The sequence below is a fragment of the Wolffia australiana genome, chromosome 16 (genome assembly GCF_029677425.1).
Source record: "Wolffia australiana isolate 7733 chromosome 16, ASM2967742v1".
NCBI classification, from domain to species: Eukaryota; Viridiplantae; Streptophyta; class Magnoliopsida; order Alismatales; family Araceae; genus Wolffia; species Wolffia australiana.
This window is the reverse complement of record NC_135850.1, coordinates 3,775,098-3,789,299: the sequence shown is the minus strand read 5'-3', so window position 1 is coordinate 3,789,299 and position 14,202 is coordinate 3,775,098. Positions and strand designations below refer to the sequence as shown.

Genomic DNA, 14,202 nt, shown 5'->3' with positions numbered 1-14,202 from the left:
GATGGTGTCCTTGTTGCTCGCACAGAGATGTACTCCATGGCCTACTTTGCGAGATGTGTAAAAGCGCACACACCGGTGCCCATCCACCATTTTCAGAGGGCTTTCACCTTCTGTAATAAGAGGCTCATTGAGGTAGGCATCATGCTCCTGTTCGGGTCCTGCTTTTGGCTTGGATTTGATGCTAGATTTGGCCTCCATTATCCCCTTCGCAATTTCAGGAGTATGTTGGTGACCACCTCTAGCCTCGTGCACATATTCGATTGGGATGTTCATCAATACTTGGCAAAGTATGAAGACAAGATCGCAGGTATGCAATGGAGTCTTCAAGGGTTCAAGGATCGATCAGAGCCAATCTTTGTTGATGGATCAAGAAACACTACTTCTGCGACGCATTCATTGCGATGTATGATACTCACATATTTGTCAAACATAAACTTCATGGCCTCGCATTAAACTTCATGTCATCCCGAATGGATTCCCTTTGTGAGCTTGGTAACATGTCCATCATGATAAAAATATGATCCTTATCGAATCGGTTTATGACATCGTTAAGGTGCTCCAATATAGTCTTGATCACGACAAGCATCATAGTTGCGGTGACACCTTGTAAACTACTTATGAAGTTTCTTTCCTCGATAAATTTTGATAATATGTTGTAAAAATCTTCCAACATTAGCTACTCGTCCATCTCTAAGTTGTAATTCGTCGAGCTCGTCGAGATGAGCACACACGCCATGTGATCGAGAATATATAGCTTATCAATAGCACCTCGCAACATAGTGTACCTTGAGTTCCACCATGGTGGGCAGTCTAGCAACACCTTATTCTCGCTCGACTTTGCGAGATGCTTGCATATCTACTCGTAATCTTCCCTCTTTTGAGTAGAGTGAGAGATAGCCTTTACTATTTCACAAACTCGGGTCACTATCTCCCCAAAGGGAGGTCCTGGTATGTCCATACAATGTATCAATTGGATCTCTGAATTTGTCAAACACATACAACTCTACTTCCTTTGTTGTCGCGCAAAGGCTTTTTAAACCCACCTGTACAATCAGGTTCAAGACATGTGCAACACATGGCAAATGTCAATCACTACTAAATGTTGGATTTCTAGCATGCAATCTTATCGCTAGAAAGCGCATCATTGTCGTGTTGTTCACACCGTTGTCGGTGGGGATCGACCGCTCGTATCACAACACAATATAAGGAGAGTTCATAAATCTGCCAGATGTCATGAATGAATGTATTTTAGAGATACTCGTTGTTGAGCAATAAGAAACACGGCTGATTGGGTGAACAATCCAATAAAGTCTCGAAAGAACAGTGGGTCACAGTAGACTCCCAATGACCCTCAAAATCACTAGAATACCTAGGACGCAAGGAGCATTTTACGCCTTAAAAATGTTCACACTTTCGTTATCCGTAAACTAATCCTTTACCTCAAAGAATATCCTAGCTCTCAACAAAAGGTGGCTAACCTGTTTATTTCGAATTTGTAAATCATGACAGAGGAACTGATAGAGGAAGATGGCACTGAAGAAGGCAATAATACTGAATAAGATAAGGGGAAAGACGATAGGAACCTGGATGACGCTGGTCTATTAACGTCTTTCTTCAGTGGTGAATCGGCGTTGACGAATTCATGGAAGACAGAGTGACTAGCATTGTGGGGCGGGGGTGTGCCAGGGGGACACATGGACCGGAGCGCCGGGGGGCGTGCGGGCAGTACTCGCGAGTAAGGTTTGCCATTTTTTACCAAATTTTGGTAAAACCGGACCGAACCAATATCGTCGGTTCGGGTTTCATGGTTTTATCGACACTTCAGTAAAGGTTTCGGTTCGAACCACCAACCGGACCGAAAACGAAACAAAAGAGAGAAGTAAAAATATTAAAAATTTTAAGTTGCAACCATGGGGACTCGAACCCAGGTCTACACACCTCCAGCGTGCATAGCCTTCAGCCAACTTAGCCATGACGCTTTTATGAAACAATAAATAAATGTAATATATATACTCATGCAAATGTATTTATTAAAATATATAATCATGTAAAATTTAATTTAGAAAATAACTTTGTCCCTTTTGAATTTTTGAAATAGAAATCCCTTAACACTCTTACATGAATCTTCTTTGATTATGTGGTGAATCAATAGTGAAAATGTTTTAATTACATTCTAAAATTGATTGATTCACTTGTGAAGATTTTAATTTTTTAACTTTGATCATGATTTTCAGTTGGTATTCATGACCGAACTATAGGTTTTACCGTACCGAACTGATCTTTGACCGAACCGAGACCGTACCGAAGTTTAGGTATAGGTTTAGGCTTTTGCAAAAAACCAGTACCGAGACTGACACCGTCATTCCCTATGCGCGGGCGCCTAATGCTCGGCGGGTGCGCGGCTGGGCGCACAGGTGACTGGTGATTGGTGGGTTCACAGGCTAGCGGCACTAGCGGACGTGAGACAGGGAAACGAGCGGGATGGCCGACCGGCGTTTGTAAGGACGCGTGGGCAGGCGCGCAGATGGGTGCGCGGTAGGCAGGCAGGATGCGCGAGCGGCACGCAATCGAGTGACACTAGCGATGGCTCGGGGGCGGCAGGGGTGACGTGAGTGGCTGCAGTATGCCAACGGCGGCAGCGACTGTGGCGGAGCAACAACAGCGGTGACGGTGGGGTTGACGGAGCGAATCTTCAAGACAACGCCTGGGATAAGCGATTCTTTGAATATCTTGAACAAGACCTATTCAAGAGAGCACGGGTTCTTGAATGATCTCAATAAATTGTGGCAGTAGAGAAGAAGGAATCGTAGACGATGTGATCCACGGAGTGTTCTCGACGTGGGCGGCAGGGACGGTGACGTAGAACCACGAACTCCACTCTCAATCTACTGATCTAATTCTATCTAATATCTCTAAGAGGGAAAGACACAACGAAACTTTCAATTTTCAATTTTCAAAATCCTACATCACTTGGGCATGCCATCGCCTTATATAGGGAGGATGGGTGCCAAGTGGTCGACCATAGATAAGGTAACCGTCGCGAGACGTTGTCTCCCCTAGACGAGCATTACAATGACAAATGAAAATTTAACGGACGAGGACCAAAATATATTGGCCCAGTCCGAGTGTTTGACGAAAATTAAAATACAACGAAATAGCGATTGAAATTTACGAACAAGCTTAAGCTGAATACTTGAAGTCGGGGTTGCGAACATCAGCACGAGCAGCTTGGTGCGGTTGGACTCGTCACGTGTCGGTGTTGACGCGATGGTCCCCGATCAGATACAAATGGTAAATAAATTATCAGTAATGACAAGTTTATATTGTAATGTTTATGTTGAGGTTTTTGTGTTTTAATGTACATTAAATTAAAATAGTAATAATGACTTTGTAAATTAATAAATTCCTTGAAGTTAAAGGTTTTTGAATGCTTTTAAAAAAAAGTGTTTTAAAATATTAAGAGCTATTAATATAATTGTTAAAGAAATTGTTAAAATCTTCTGTATAATTAAAAATGCTTTTTAAATATTCTGAAAATGTTTTTAAATGTTTTTAAAATGTCTTAAATAATATAAAGGGCGTTTTAGGTTTTAAAGTGTCTTTAAAACATTGATTTATATTTTAAAATGTCAAAAAAATAATAAAGAAATTAAAAGAATTTTTATTGAATGAGAAATGGTTTTTTAATCACTTTTGTTTTTTGATTTATTTTGGGTTATAAAGGGCCCAATAAGGCCTAAATGGGCGGTGCCCATTAGCCTTAGTGGCGGACCCGACGGGCGGACTTAACCAGTTAAGTCCGCGGTCGGGTCCGCAGTAGAAAGTTTAAATAAAGAAAAAGAAAACGGGGAGGGTGGGACTCGAACCCGCGACCTCCGCCCTGGCAACGTGATTAGAAATGGTTTTTTAATCACTTTTGTTTTTTGATTTATTTTGGGTTATAAAGGGCCCAATAAGGCCTAAATGGGCGGTGCCCATTAGCCTTAGTGGCGGACCCGACGGGCGGACTTAACCAGTTAAGTCCGCGGTCGGGTCCGCAGTAGAAAGTTTAAATAAAGAAAAAAGAAAACGGGGAGGGCGGGATTCGTACCCGCGACCTCCGCCCTGGCAACGTGGCGCTTGACCAGTGCGCCATGTGTGCACTTTAATATAGAAATAAAATTTCTATATTTAACTCACTTCAGACCCGATAAATCGAATTAGAAAATTCGATTTATTCCAAAGGTCGGGTCCGACGGTTGACTTTCCAAAATTCATTTGTCATTTCTAAAAATCATATTTTTTCCTATATTAAACCTAACTACTTTAATTAGCACTAATTACTATAATTAATTTTTTAATTAAAGAAACTTTCTATAAAACTTTGAAAGATCATAAAAAATTAATTACAGCTCCTTTTGAGCTTGATTTTTTTTTAAAATTCTCAGAAAATTACAATCTACCCCTCTAGCCCTATAAATACCCCTTCAGAGCAAGGGTTGAGGGATCCACTTTGAAAACCATCTCTCTTGAGCTCCTCTTTGAAGAAGAAAGTGCTCCCTCTTGTGAAGTTCTTCCCCTGCAATCTGTGTGCTTGTGCTTCTCGACTCCCAAGGGAAGTTTTTCATTTTCATCATTCATTCATTTACTGAATAGGGTGATAGTTTCTCCACAATCATTTAGTGGTGATTTTTATGAGATTTTGTGAAGGATAGTGAAGGGATTGATATTATTTTTGAAAGTGATTAAGAGGAATTGATATTATTTTTGAAAGTGATTAAGAGGAATTGATTTGTTGATCTTGAAAGTAATTATGAGACAGGTTTTCAGAATTGATCTTGATATCACATTTGAATCTTAGTGTGTTTGATCATTCATACATCATTGAGAGCAGTGATTGACCTTTGATCAATCACGGGGAGCGGTATATCGTTTCTTCCACTAATCTGAACAGGTGTTGAAGATCCAGAAGTCAGGGAGGTGACGTTGGTGGCACCAAGGACGTGACAGTGACGAGGGAAGTGGACGTACGAGGAAGAGCTTGTGACGGTCTACCTGAAGGCGATTGGGGGGTGAAGCTCGTACACCAAAGGACGTGACGTACCATCGGAAGACTCCTCTGCAGAGGCAACTCGGTGAGTTGGGTTAGGGTGCCTTACAAGGGAGGATCCTTAGTAAGGTTATCCTGAGTCCTAATTTGGACTCGAAGGGGGGGGGCTTGGATTGACTCGATCACTAGCGGATCGAGGAACCAAGTAAATCTTGTGTCCGAGAGAAAGAAGGTGAGCGACAGTCCAATGAATCTTAAAAGTAATTTAGGCAAATTAAAAGTAGATAAGCTAATTCACCACCCCCCCCCTTAGCTTCCAATTGTTTATCACACCTTTGATTGAAGGTTGAAATCTTCTATGACCTCAACGACGAGTTCGCGCATTGTCTCCCCATCATGCTTGTCTCGAATATGACATAGGCCAAGCATGTGCTCTTGAAGTTTCCATTCTGCAGCGACCCAATGGCCGGTTACGCCTAACAAGGAATAACCATTTGAAGTAGTCCAGGCGTCCACCATGATCGACACGCGGTGTACGTCATTGAACCTATTTGCAATCACTACTTTTAGTTGGGTTTATATTGTCCTACCAGTCTCCTTAATTTCCCATCGTCCATACATGTTTATTATGTATTGTGTTCAGAGTTGCCATGTTCGTTGGAATTCCTGTGTATCGGCAAATGACCATGGGAATGCACTACGGACGATAAGCCGTAGAATTTCTTGCTTCTCCACCTCCGGAGTGGCCACGGTGAAGTGTTGTTTCGTCGATAACAAATTGAAAATACTTCTACAACAGAATGTTGCGAAGTTGCTATACCTTTCGGTTCATCATGTACCTTTTGATGAATCGTTTGTCAATGTCGCCAAAAAAATATGTGCTCTCATCTTTAGGCCATTGTAAGTAGTTTTTATTTCCGGGTTGATACCACGTCACATTTCATATATGTACTTCGAGTCGTCCACTGCAGTGAAGTACTCGAAGATTTTTCCTCTAGGTGGCTTCTATGAATTTTAACTCCGACTTTGATGGTAGTTTCTAATCTCACTCTCTATCCCCACCGCCCGCGCATTGTCATTGGAATGGGGCGACACATTGTCTCCACTAGACTCCATTATAGTCTTAAATTCACTCTAGAAATATTTTTCCATGGAAAAATAGCCAACTTACTCTAAAAAATAACAAAAAATACCAACACATTTTTATAAAAAATAAATCAAGAATAACCCATTATTGGAATTGGTCATGTGGGAACTTGAATTAAAAACTTGATGAACAGGAAATATGATGGCGCGAATTTAAGATTTCAAAATTGAGCTTCGACCTATATGCAGAACATTGCCAGGTGTGCAGAATGGCTCAAAATGAATTTTTCATATCAATATGATGGCGCATAGAAAGTACCCATCACTTCAAAAATGTCTGATTAAAGTGAAATCCTCTTCGAGTTGAATTGTTATAGCTCCAAATTCTCAGATCGTTTTTATTTAAACGAGATATGAGCTGAAGGAGAGAATGGTAAGTATTTTGTTAGAAAGAGAACTTATCCATAGTAGCCATAATAGTTGTGTAGAGGGGATATCTGCAGTAGAAAGACAGACAGCTTGAATAAAACAAATTTGTAAACACAAATTACAAAACTAGATTAACAACAGAGTATGCTTACATGAGCATTATCAATTTGCCATTCTCACGATAATGCCAGACTTATCAATTGGTCCGGTAAACTACTTGGAGCTCACGTAGCCCATGCTGGATTAATTGTATTTTGGGCGGGAGCAATGAACCTATTAGAAAGGGCTCATTTCGTACCGGAAAAGCCGATGTATGAACAAGGATTGATTTTACTTCCCCATAAGAAATTGTAATCACATCAACAACGGAGTAAACAAAAAGATAATAGAGATCGAGAAAGAAACATAATCAGCCTCTGATTTTCAGTTTATAAATAAATTGATTGATTGAAAAATAATGCATAAATAAAAAAAATTAAAACAGGTGGACAGATAGAAAAAATAGATACTTATGAAAGATGAATGGATAGATAAATACATACACGGATGGACAGATGGACACTGATTCATACATTTCTGAAGAAATCGAGAGATACGAGGATAAACAGTTAAATAGATCAGCAGATAGATCCTTATATGAACGTATGAAAGAATATAGAAATAGTTGATCGATAGATATGAAACTAGATTAAAAATTTGACAAATACACAGATGGATAACTTTACTTCTTTGCATGTGAATCACCGAGTAAATGGATCGTTGACAACAAAACAGAGACAGAGAGAGATTACCACGAAGTCTATGTCACCTTCCTTGGACCTGTGAAGAGGACGGGTGCTTGGGCAAGAACTGGAAGAGGGTTGGGCAAGAATTGAACTGTAGATAAATAGTTGATCGATAGAGCTGTTGGAAGAGGGTTAAAAAAAAGGCCCCCGTTCCGTCATCTAAACGTCCGTTATCCGTTCCGTTTTTTTCCAACGGACGAATGATCGAGCGGGACTGATGACGAACTTGTGACGATGACGAAACCGTGACGAATGACCGAATTCCGTCCGTTCAGAAACATCATCTGTTTTCGTCCAGCAGCTCTATTTCTCGACTGTTCCATCATTTCAACTCTCGAGCTAATTCTGCGGGATTATTCGGGGATGATTTCTTCGGATCGTCTGCGGAATTTTTTAGGAATGGCGAGCTCTTCCTCGATCGATCTTCTTTGAGGAATTTTTAGGAATTTTTAGAGAGTTTTAAGAGTATCTTCTTCGATCGATCTTCTTATAGGAATTTTTAGGAACTTAGAGAGAGTTTTAAGAGTATCTTCTTCGATCGATCTTCTTATGGGAATTTTTAGGAACTTATAGAGAGTTTTAAGAGCATCTTCTTCGATCGATCTTCTTCTTCGAACTTCTTCTAGGAATTTTTAGGAATTTTTAGAGAGTTTTAGGAGTATCTTCTTCGATCGATCTTCTTCTTCGATATTCTTTCAGGAATGTTTAGGAATTTTTAGAGAGTTTTAAGAGTATCTTCTTCGATCGATCTTTTTCTTCGATCTTCTGTTAGGAATTTTAAGGAATTTTTAGAGAGTTTTAAGAGTGTCTTCTTCGATCGATCTTCTTTTAGGATTTTTTAGGAATTTTTAGAGAGTTTTAAGAGTATCTTCTTCGGTCGATCTTTTTCTTCGATCTTCTGTTAGGAATTTTAAGGAATTTTTAGAGAGTTTTAAGAGTGTCTTCTTCGATCGATCTTCTTTTAGGATTTTTTAGGAATTTTTAGAGAGTTTTAAGATTATCTTCTTCGATCGATCTTCTTCTTCGATCTTCTTTTAGGAATTTTCAGGAATTTTTAGAGAGTTTTAAGAGTATCTTCCTCGATCGATCGCGGCAGAAGCGATGTCTCTGGCCTGCGGAGCGGAGTGCGTGGTCTGCGTGGGCTGCTCGCGGTGGATCTGGAAGAGATGCACCTACGTGGGTTCCTACGACAGCGAGTCGTGGCCGGCGGCCGATCCGACGGAGTTCGAGCCGGTTCCTCGCATCTGCCGGACGATCCTAGCCGTCGACGAGCAAGACCCATCTCGCCCCCAGTTCCCCCCCTCCGGCGGCTTCGAGCTCGACCCCTCCAGCATCGTCAAGCGCGTCGCCGGCGAGGAAACCGGCGGACGATCCCCACCGTACATCATCTACGCCGATCACGCCGCGATGGAGATCATCCTGGCCGTCCGAGGCCTGAACCTCGCCCGCGAGAGCGACTACGCCGTCCTCCTCGACAACAGCCTGGGAATGCAGATGTTCGACGGGGGGTACGTCCACCGCGGCCTTCTCAAGTCCGCCGTGTGGCTGCTCAAGCGCGAGTCGGAGACGCTGGCGGCGCTCTGGCGGCGCTACGGCGGAGATTACAAGATGGTCTTCGCCGGGCACTCTCTTGGGTCCGGCGTGGCCGCTCTCATGGCTGTAATTGTCGCAAACCATGGCCAATGGCTCGGCGGGATCCCTCGGAACAAGGTCCGGTGCTACGCCTTGGCTCCTGCCCGCTGTATGTCGCTCAATCTCGCCGTCAAGTACGCCGATGTCATCTTCTCCGTCGTTCTCCAGGCAATTTCTCTTCTTCCTAGTGTTCTTTGTTGGGTCTCGCTTGGCTGAGCTGACATTCTGAATGATCTCTTCTTTCTAACGTTCTTTCTAGTGTTCTTTATCGGGTCGTGCTTGGCTGAGCTGACATTCTGAATGATCTCTTCTTTTTAACGTTCTTTCTAGTGTTCTTTGTTGGGTCTCGCTTGGCTGAGCTGACATTCTGAATGATCTCTTCTTTTTAACGTTCTTTCTAGTGTTCTCTTGGCAATTTCTCTTCTTTTTAACGTTCTTTCTAGTGTTCTTTGTTGGGTCCCGCTTGGCTGAGCTGACATTCTGAATGATCTCATCTTTTTAAGGTTCTTTCTAGTGTTCTTTATCGGGTCGTGCTTGGCTGAGCTGACCTTCTGAATGATCTCTTCTTTTTAAGGTTCTTTCTAGTGTTCTTTCTAATTGTTGGGTCGTGCTTGGCTGAGCTTTCTCTGCGGTTTGCAGGACGATTTCTTGCCCAGGACCGCCACGCCGCTGGAGGACATCTTCAAGTCGATATTCTGGTGAGCTCCATGGATGACTGTCCTCCAGGGAGCTTCTTCAGCTTCTGATTGTCCTCTTTGTTTGATCTCATATGTAGGGTAACGGCTATCTTGCTTTACATTATGGTTATTAGTAGACATAGTTGTTCTGTTCTGTTCGTTTGAAACGAACAAAAAATTCGCACAAAATAACCGCGCAGGGCCTTGTTCTTTGTTCTGGTTTTTTTTTTTTAAAAAAAACTAGAACAAAATTTGCACAAAAAGCACAAAAGAACGACACATGGGTCTGTGCGATGTTCTGTTCGAATTCGTTTTTGTTCTGTTCAGAAAACCAAACAGAACGAACAATTCGCACAAATTCTCACAAAAAGAACAGAATGACCACGTCTAGTTATTAGTGGTGCTCTTTATACTATTTAATGTGATTTTAAAATGATTGGGATCGAAGCATTATTCATGATGCTATGGTGTACGTATATGTGTGTAGAAACCCGGTCAATTACAGGACTTCGATGGGTAGTTTTGTTTGTAACATGACATAGCCATCTGGGTGTGTAAATAATGGTTGTGGTCCCTGAATCAAGCAGTTCGTGAGACCCTTCACTCCCCATCTGCATGGGAGGAACAAGTCTCCACTGCTTTGATTCAGAAGATTCGCTTCCTTCCATCAATCAGAGATGGATTTCGGTATGCTTCCGTTTCGTGATCATTCTGTCACTCTTGGCTGGGCAGCCTGCCATGCTTGCTCTTCTGGGTCTGCCTGAGAGACACCTTCATTCCAGAAGGGAGGAAGCTCAGAGACCCGAGACGGCTTTATGCCCCCGGCAAGGTGTTTCACGTTGTGGAGAGGAAGCTTTGCAGATGTGGAAGATTTCCCCCCATGGTGAGAGCTGCCATCCCGGTCGAGGGCCGGTTCGAGCACATTGTCCTCTCCTGCAACGCCACCTCCGACCACGCCCTCCTCTGGATCGAGAAGGAGTCGACCAAAGCTCTACATGTAAGCCTCTCCTTGACTGCATTGTCTATCATCATCGTTAACATGGACATCTGTTGAACTTGACCAACCAACGTCCTCACTTCAACTTACCAACGTCCTCGCTTCAAACATCATCTGTTGAAATAGGATGTAGATGGGTACATTGACGCCTGGTTGATGGTGAAGTCAACCCCTCCCAGTCAACGTTGACATCCTCGACCTTGCTGTTTGTTGTTGACTTTGTCTCCAGTTTGGGTCAATCTGTTGACATTGACGCTGACGTTGATGCTCTTCTTTTCCACAGTTGATGAAGGAGGGAGTGACGACGGCTCCCCCACCACAGCAAAGAATGGAGAGGAAGAAGAGTCTGGCAGAGGAGCACAAGGCCGCACTCGAAAGAGCCGTGACGTTGAGTGTTCCCCATGCCGTGGCAGCGCCGGAAGATGTGGGAGGGGAGGAGAGAGAGACACCGAAAGGGAAGCCCAACTGGGACTTGATAGTTGAGAAGCTCTTCGATAAGAGCCCCACCAGAGGGCTCGTTCTCAAGAAGGACATAGGCGATGCTTCATGATGGTATGTTGGCCTTCCTGTTGTAGAGGGTGACAGGGAGAGAGGAGTCCTTTGGCATTGTAGAAATCCTGTTTTGAATGTTGATAAAATAATTCATTTGTAAACTGTGGGTGTTGGCAACTAAGGCTCAGGGACTGATGATGGACAACAGAATTTGATGCATGGGACGGCACAAGACAGCATTTAGGTCAGTCATTTGTCATTGAGTCTGCAGTTCCACTCTGTTTTTGTCTAGGGGCTGACGGAACAGATGATTAAACTAAACGTAAGGTAACAGATGGTGCTATGGCCTTAGTTCCTTTGCCTTTTCAAAGTCAAGATGTATCACTGATGACAGTAGCATACAAAGCAGTTGATGGGTCGTTATTTGTCTGTGCGTCTTATGTGCAACCCTTTTTCCATTTTGCTTCCCAAAATAGAAGATCTTTACCTGCTCTTGTGTAAGTGTTGAATGAATGGGAAAATAATAATATGTTGGTGTTGACCTCGTTGAGTGGGCATAAGTAAGTACATTATCATCATTTATGCATTAGACAAGTCCAAGTTACCATTTATTGCCGTTAAGGGGGTTTTATGGTCTGCCTCGTATAAAGGGAAAACATGATGAGGGCTTCCATCATTCTTTCTTTTATATCTTTACTAATCTAATCACCTTTATCATATTTATCTAACTTAGATCAGATTACTAAATGACAACCAGCCTGAATATTTTATAATCATTTTAATCATGTCTTGCTATCCTTGTTCTTTACTATTCATATTTAGATCCATTTCTAAATACTGGTCCTTGTGGAGAAGACCTCATTCACTGCTACGCATTGAAAGTGCGTAAACATAAATTTCATTTGAATAAAGCAAATTTATTTACAGATACATTAAAAGTGTAAACTATCCCCTAAGTCATTTGGGGACCTAAGTCACTGCGAATACTGATAGGGTTCCATCAATCAGTATTCACTGAATGACAAATTTGGGTTATCTGTTAACCATACCCTAAGTCATTGGGGGGCCCAAGCAGATAAGCAATAACACTAAATGTTACATGAAAGAGTTAATATACTATGTTCTAGAGCACAAGGTCTACCTTGGCACCACGTGGCATAAAAGCTGAAACTATTAATTAGGTTAAGTCAATCCTTGCTTAATTAATCTAAATACTGACATACTTAATTAATAAGGTTAATGTATAAATGTTGTCGAGTCATTAAATTTATTAAATAGAACGAAACATGGGTTTAAAGTGTCATACGCACAAGATTTATGGACGTTGGTGGATATGCCATGGGTAAAATGTATTGGTTAAGGTGGATATTATTTTTTCTCTATTTCATATATGATTTCAGTATCTTTTCCCCTATGATTGATATCCATGTTCGGATGGGCAACTAAATCTCATTCAATATTCATTCATAAAATAGATTCATGCAATGCACATGTGATGTGATGGCGCGACGCAGCCCAAGCCCCAAGGATCATCTTCGGAGATGCCGCCATCGTCTACGACATCACCGCCGGCTCGTGTTCAGCCTTCCCGACAAGCCAAGGGGACCGCGCGCATGCCCGGATTCAGATATTCTGGGTAAAGGGCATATTCTGGGTAAAGGGCATATTCAGATATTCGTTTTTTGTCGTTTTTGTCCGCATTTTTTAGTTGTGTTTTGATCCGCATTTTCTTACGTTTAGCTTTCTCTTTCTCATCCCCTCTTGTTTCCTCCACCCGTTCTCGGTTTGTCCCTAGTCTGTCTTACTTTTCTCTTTTCTTTTCTTGCGTTGTAGTGAGGGGAAGTCCATTCTATAAGGACCTCCCCCTCCCTTAATGGGCTTTAGTCCCCTTTTCCCCTCTTATGGTGCAGCTAGGGGGGCCATTCACGTCCTTCCCTCTAAAAGGAAAGGATGGGCGCCTTAGCAACGTGGACTTGTTATTTTTCATAAGAGAATTGTGTGAGCAGGTGAACAGGTCCCGCCCTAGCAGAAGGAAGGGAGAAGTTGGAGGAAAAAGACCTTGAAGGGAGAAGGTCCAGAAGGGAGACGTGGGCGCCGCCGTCGCGTTCGCCATCGCGCGCCCTCCCTCTCCCACCGGGTTCCCCTTGCAGCCGCCGGTGCAACTCCGAACACAGTTTATGTCGGCGCCGCGCTTGTCGCTCAGGGCGATCGCCGCCGTTCGGTTGTTGAAGACCCGGTCGCCCCGCCTGTAACCTCCTGGAGGTGCTCGAAGCCGAGTGGAGATCCCTCTCCACTCACGGCCGCCCTGCCGAGAGCTCAACACCGCCCGACCGCTGTGGTCAACACCGGCCCGGCCCTGTTTTTTTTAACCGGAGCCACGTTGACTTTATCTCGGCCAACCCAAGCCGACGGAGGAGTCCACCTAGACCAATACTGCATGGTGACGATTCGCCACCCAGCCGCTGCAACCTCCTCCGTCTCTCTCAACTACCAGCTCCAACCCTTTGGCTATCACACCTAGCCGGATCCCCTTCTTCAGCTTCCCTCCACATCGATATCGCTCGTGCATGCTCTGGACGCACGAAGCAGAAGAATATCGGCTTGCAGACACCAACGAGGTACGTCATCACTCTGCCCGCCTGTCTCTTATTTCTGCAGTGCATTTTTGAATTGCCTCACCGCGCTCTGGTTAGATATAGGTGAGAGAGAAAGGTTGAGCGTAAACTACCTTAAGCTAGAGCGTCACTACTTGGTACGAGTTGGGTCCGGCCGTCACGTGTGGGCAAGCTCCTGCGGAGATACTCCATTCGGCACCGTAGCCATCCTCGTCCCTTCTGATGAGGCACGAGAGGTCTACCCTTCCACCATCGGGTGACTCCGTCAAGCCTGGAAGTAGGCACCCTTGTTAGTCGGCACTTGCACGTACCAAACTGGTCGCATCTTGCATGGCATCGTAGTGTATTTCTGTAGGGATTCCCGTCAGACGACGTCACCATCGACGTTCCATACCATTATCATTTATCGGCCCGATCCATCACATTCGGTGTCGACCGAATGACGTCCAGACAACGTCCG

At 43.4% G+C, this 14,202-nt stretch overlaps 1 protein-coding gene across 1 annotated transcript; it reads left to right on the top strand.

Annotated features, from left to right (window-relative positions):
* Positions 1 to 7,658: 7,658 nt before the first annotated feature.
* Positions 7,659 to 11,556, top strand: LOC144713711 (uncharacterized). The gene is made up of 4 exons (XM_078588378.1): positions 7,659 to 9,129; positions 9,601 to 9,659; positions 10,371 to 10,635; positions 10,919 to 11,556. The coding sequence occupies exons 1-4, from the start codon at positions 8,431 to 8,433 to the stop codon at positions 11,183 to 11,185; spliced, it is 1,290 nt and encodes a 429-aa protein (XP_078444504.1). The 5' UTR covers positions 7,659 to 8,430; the 3' UTR covers positions 11,186 to 11,556.
* The last annotated feature ends 2,646 nt before the right edge of the window (positions 11,557 to 14,202 follow it).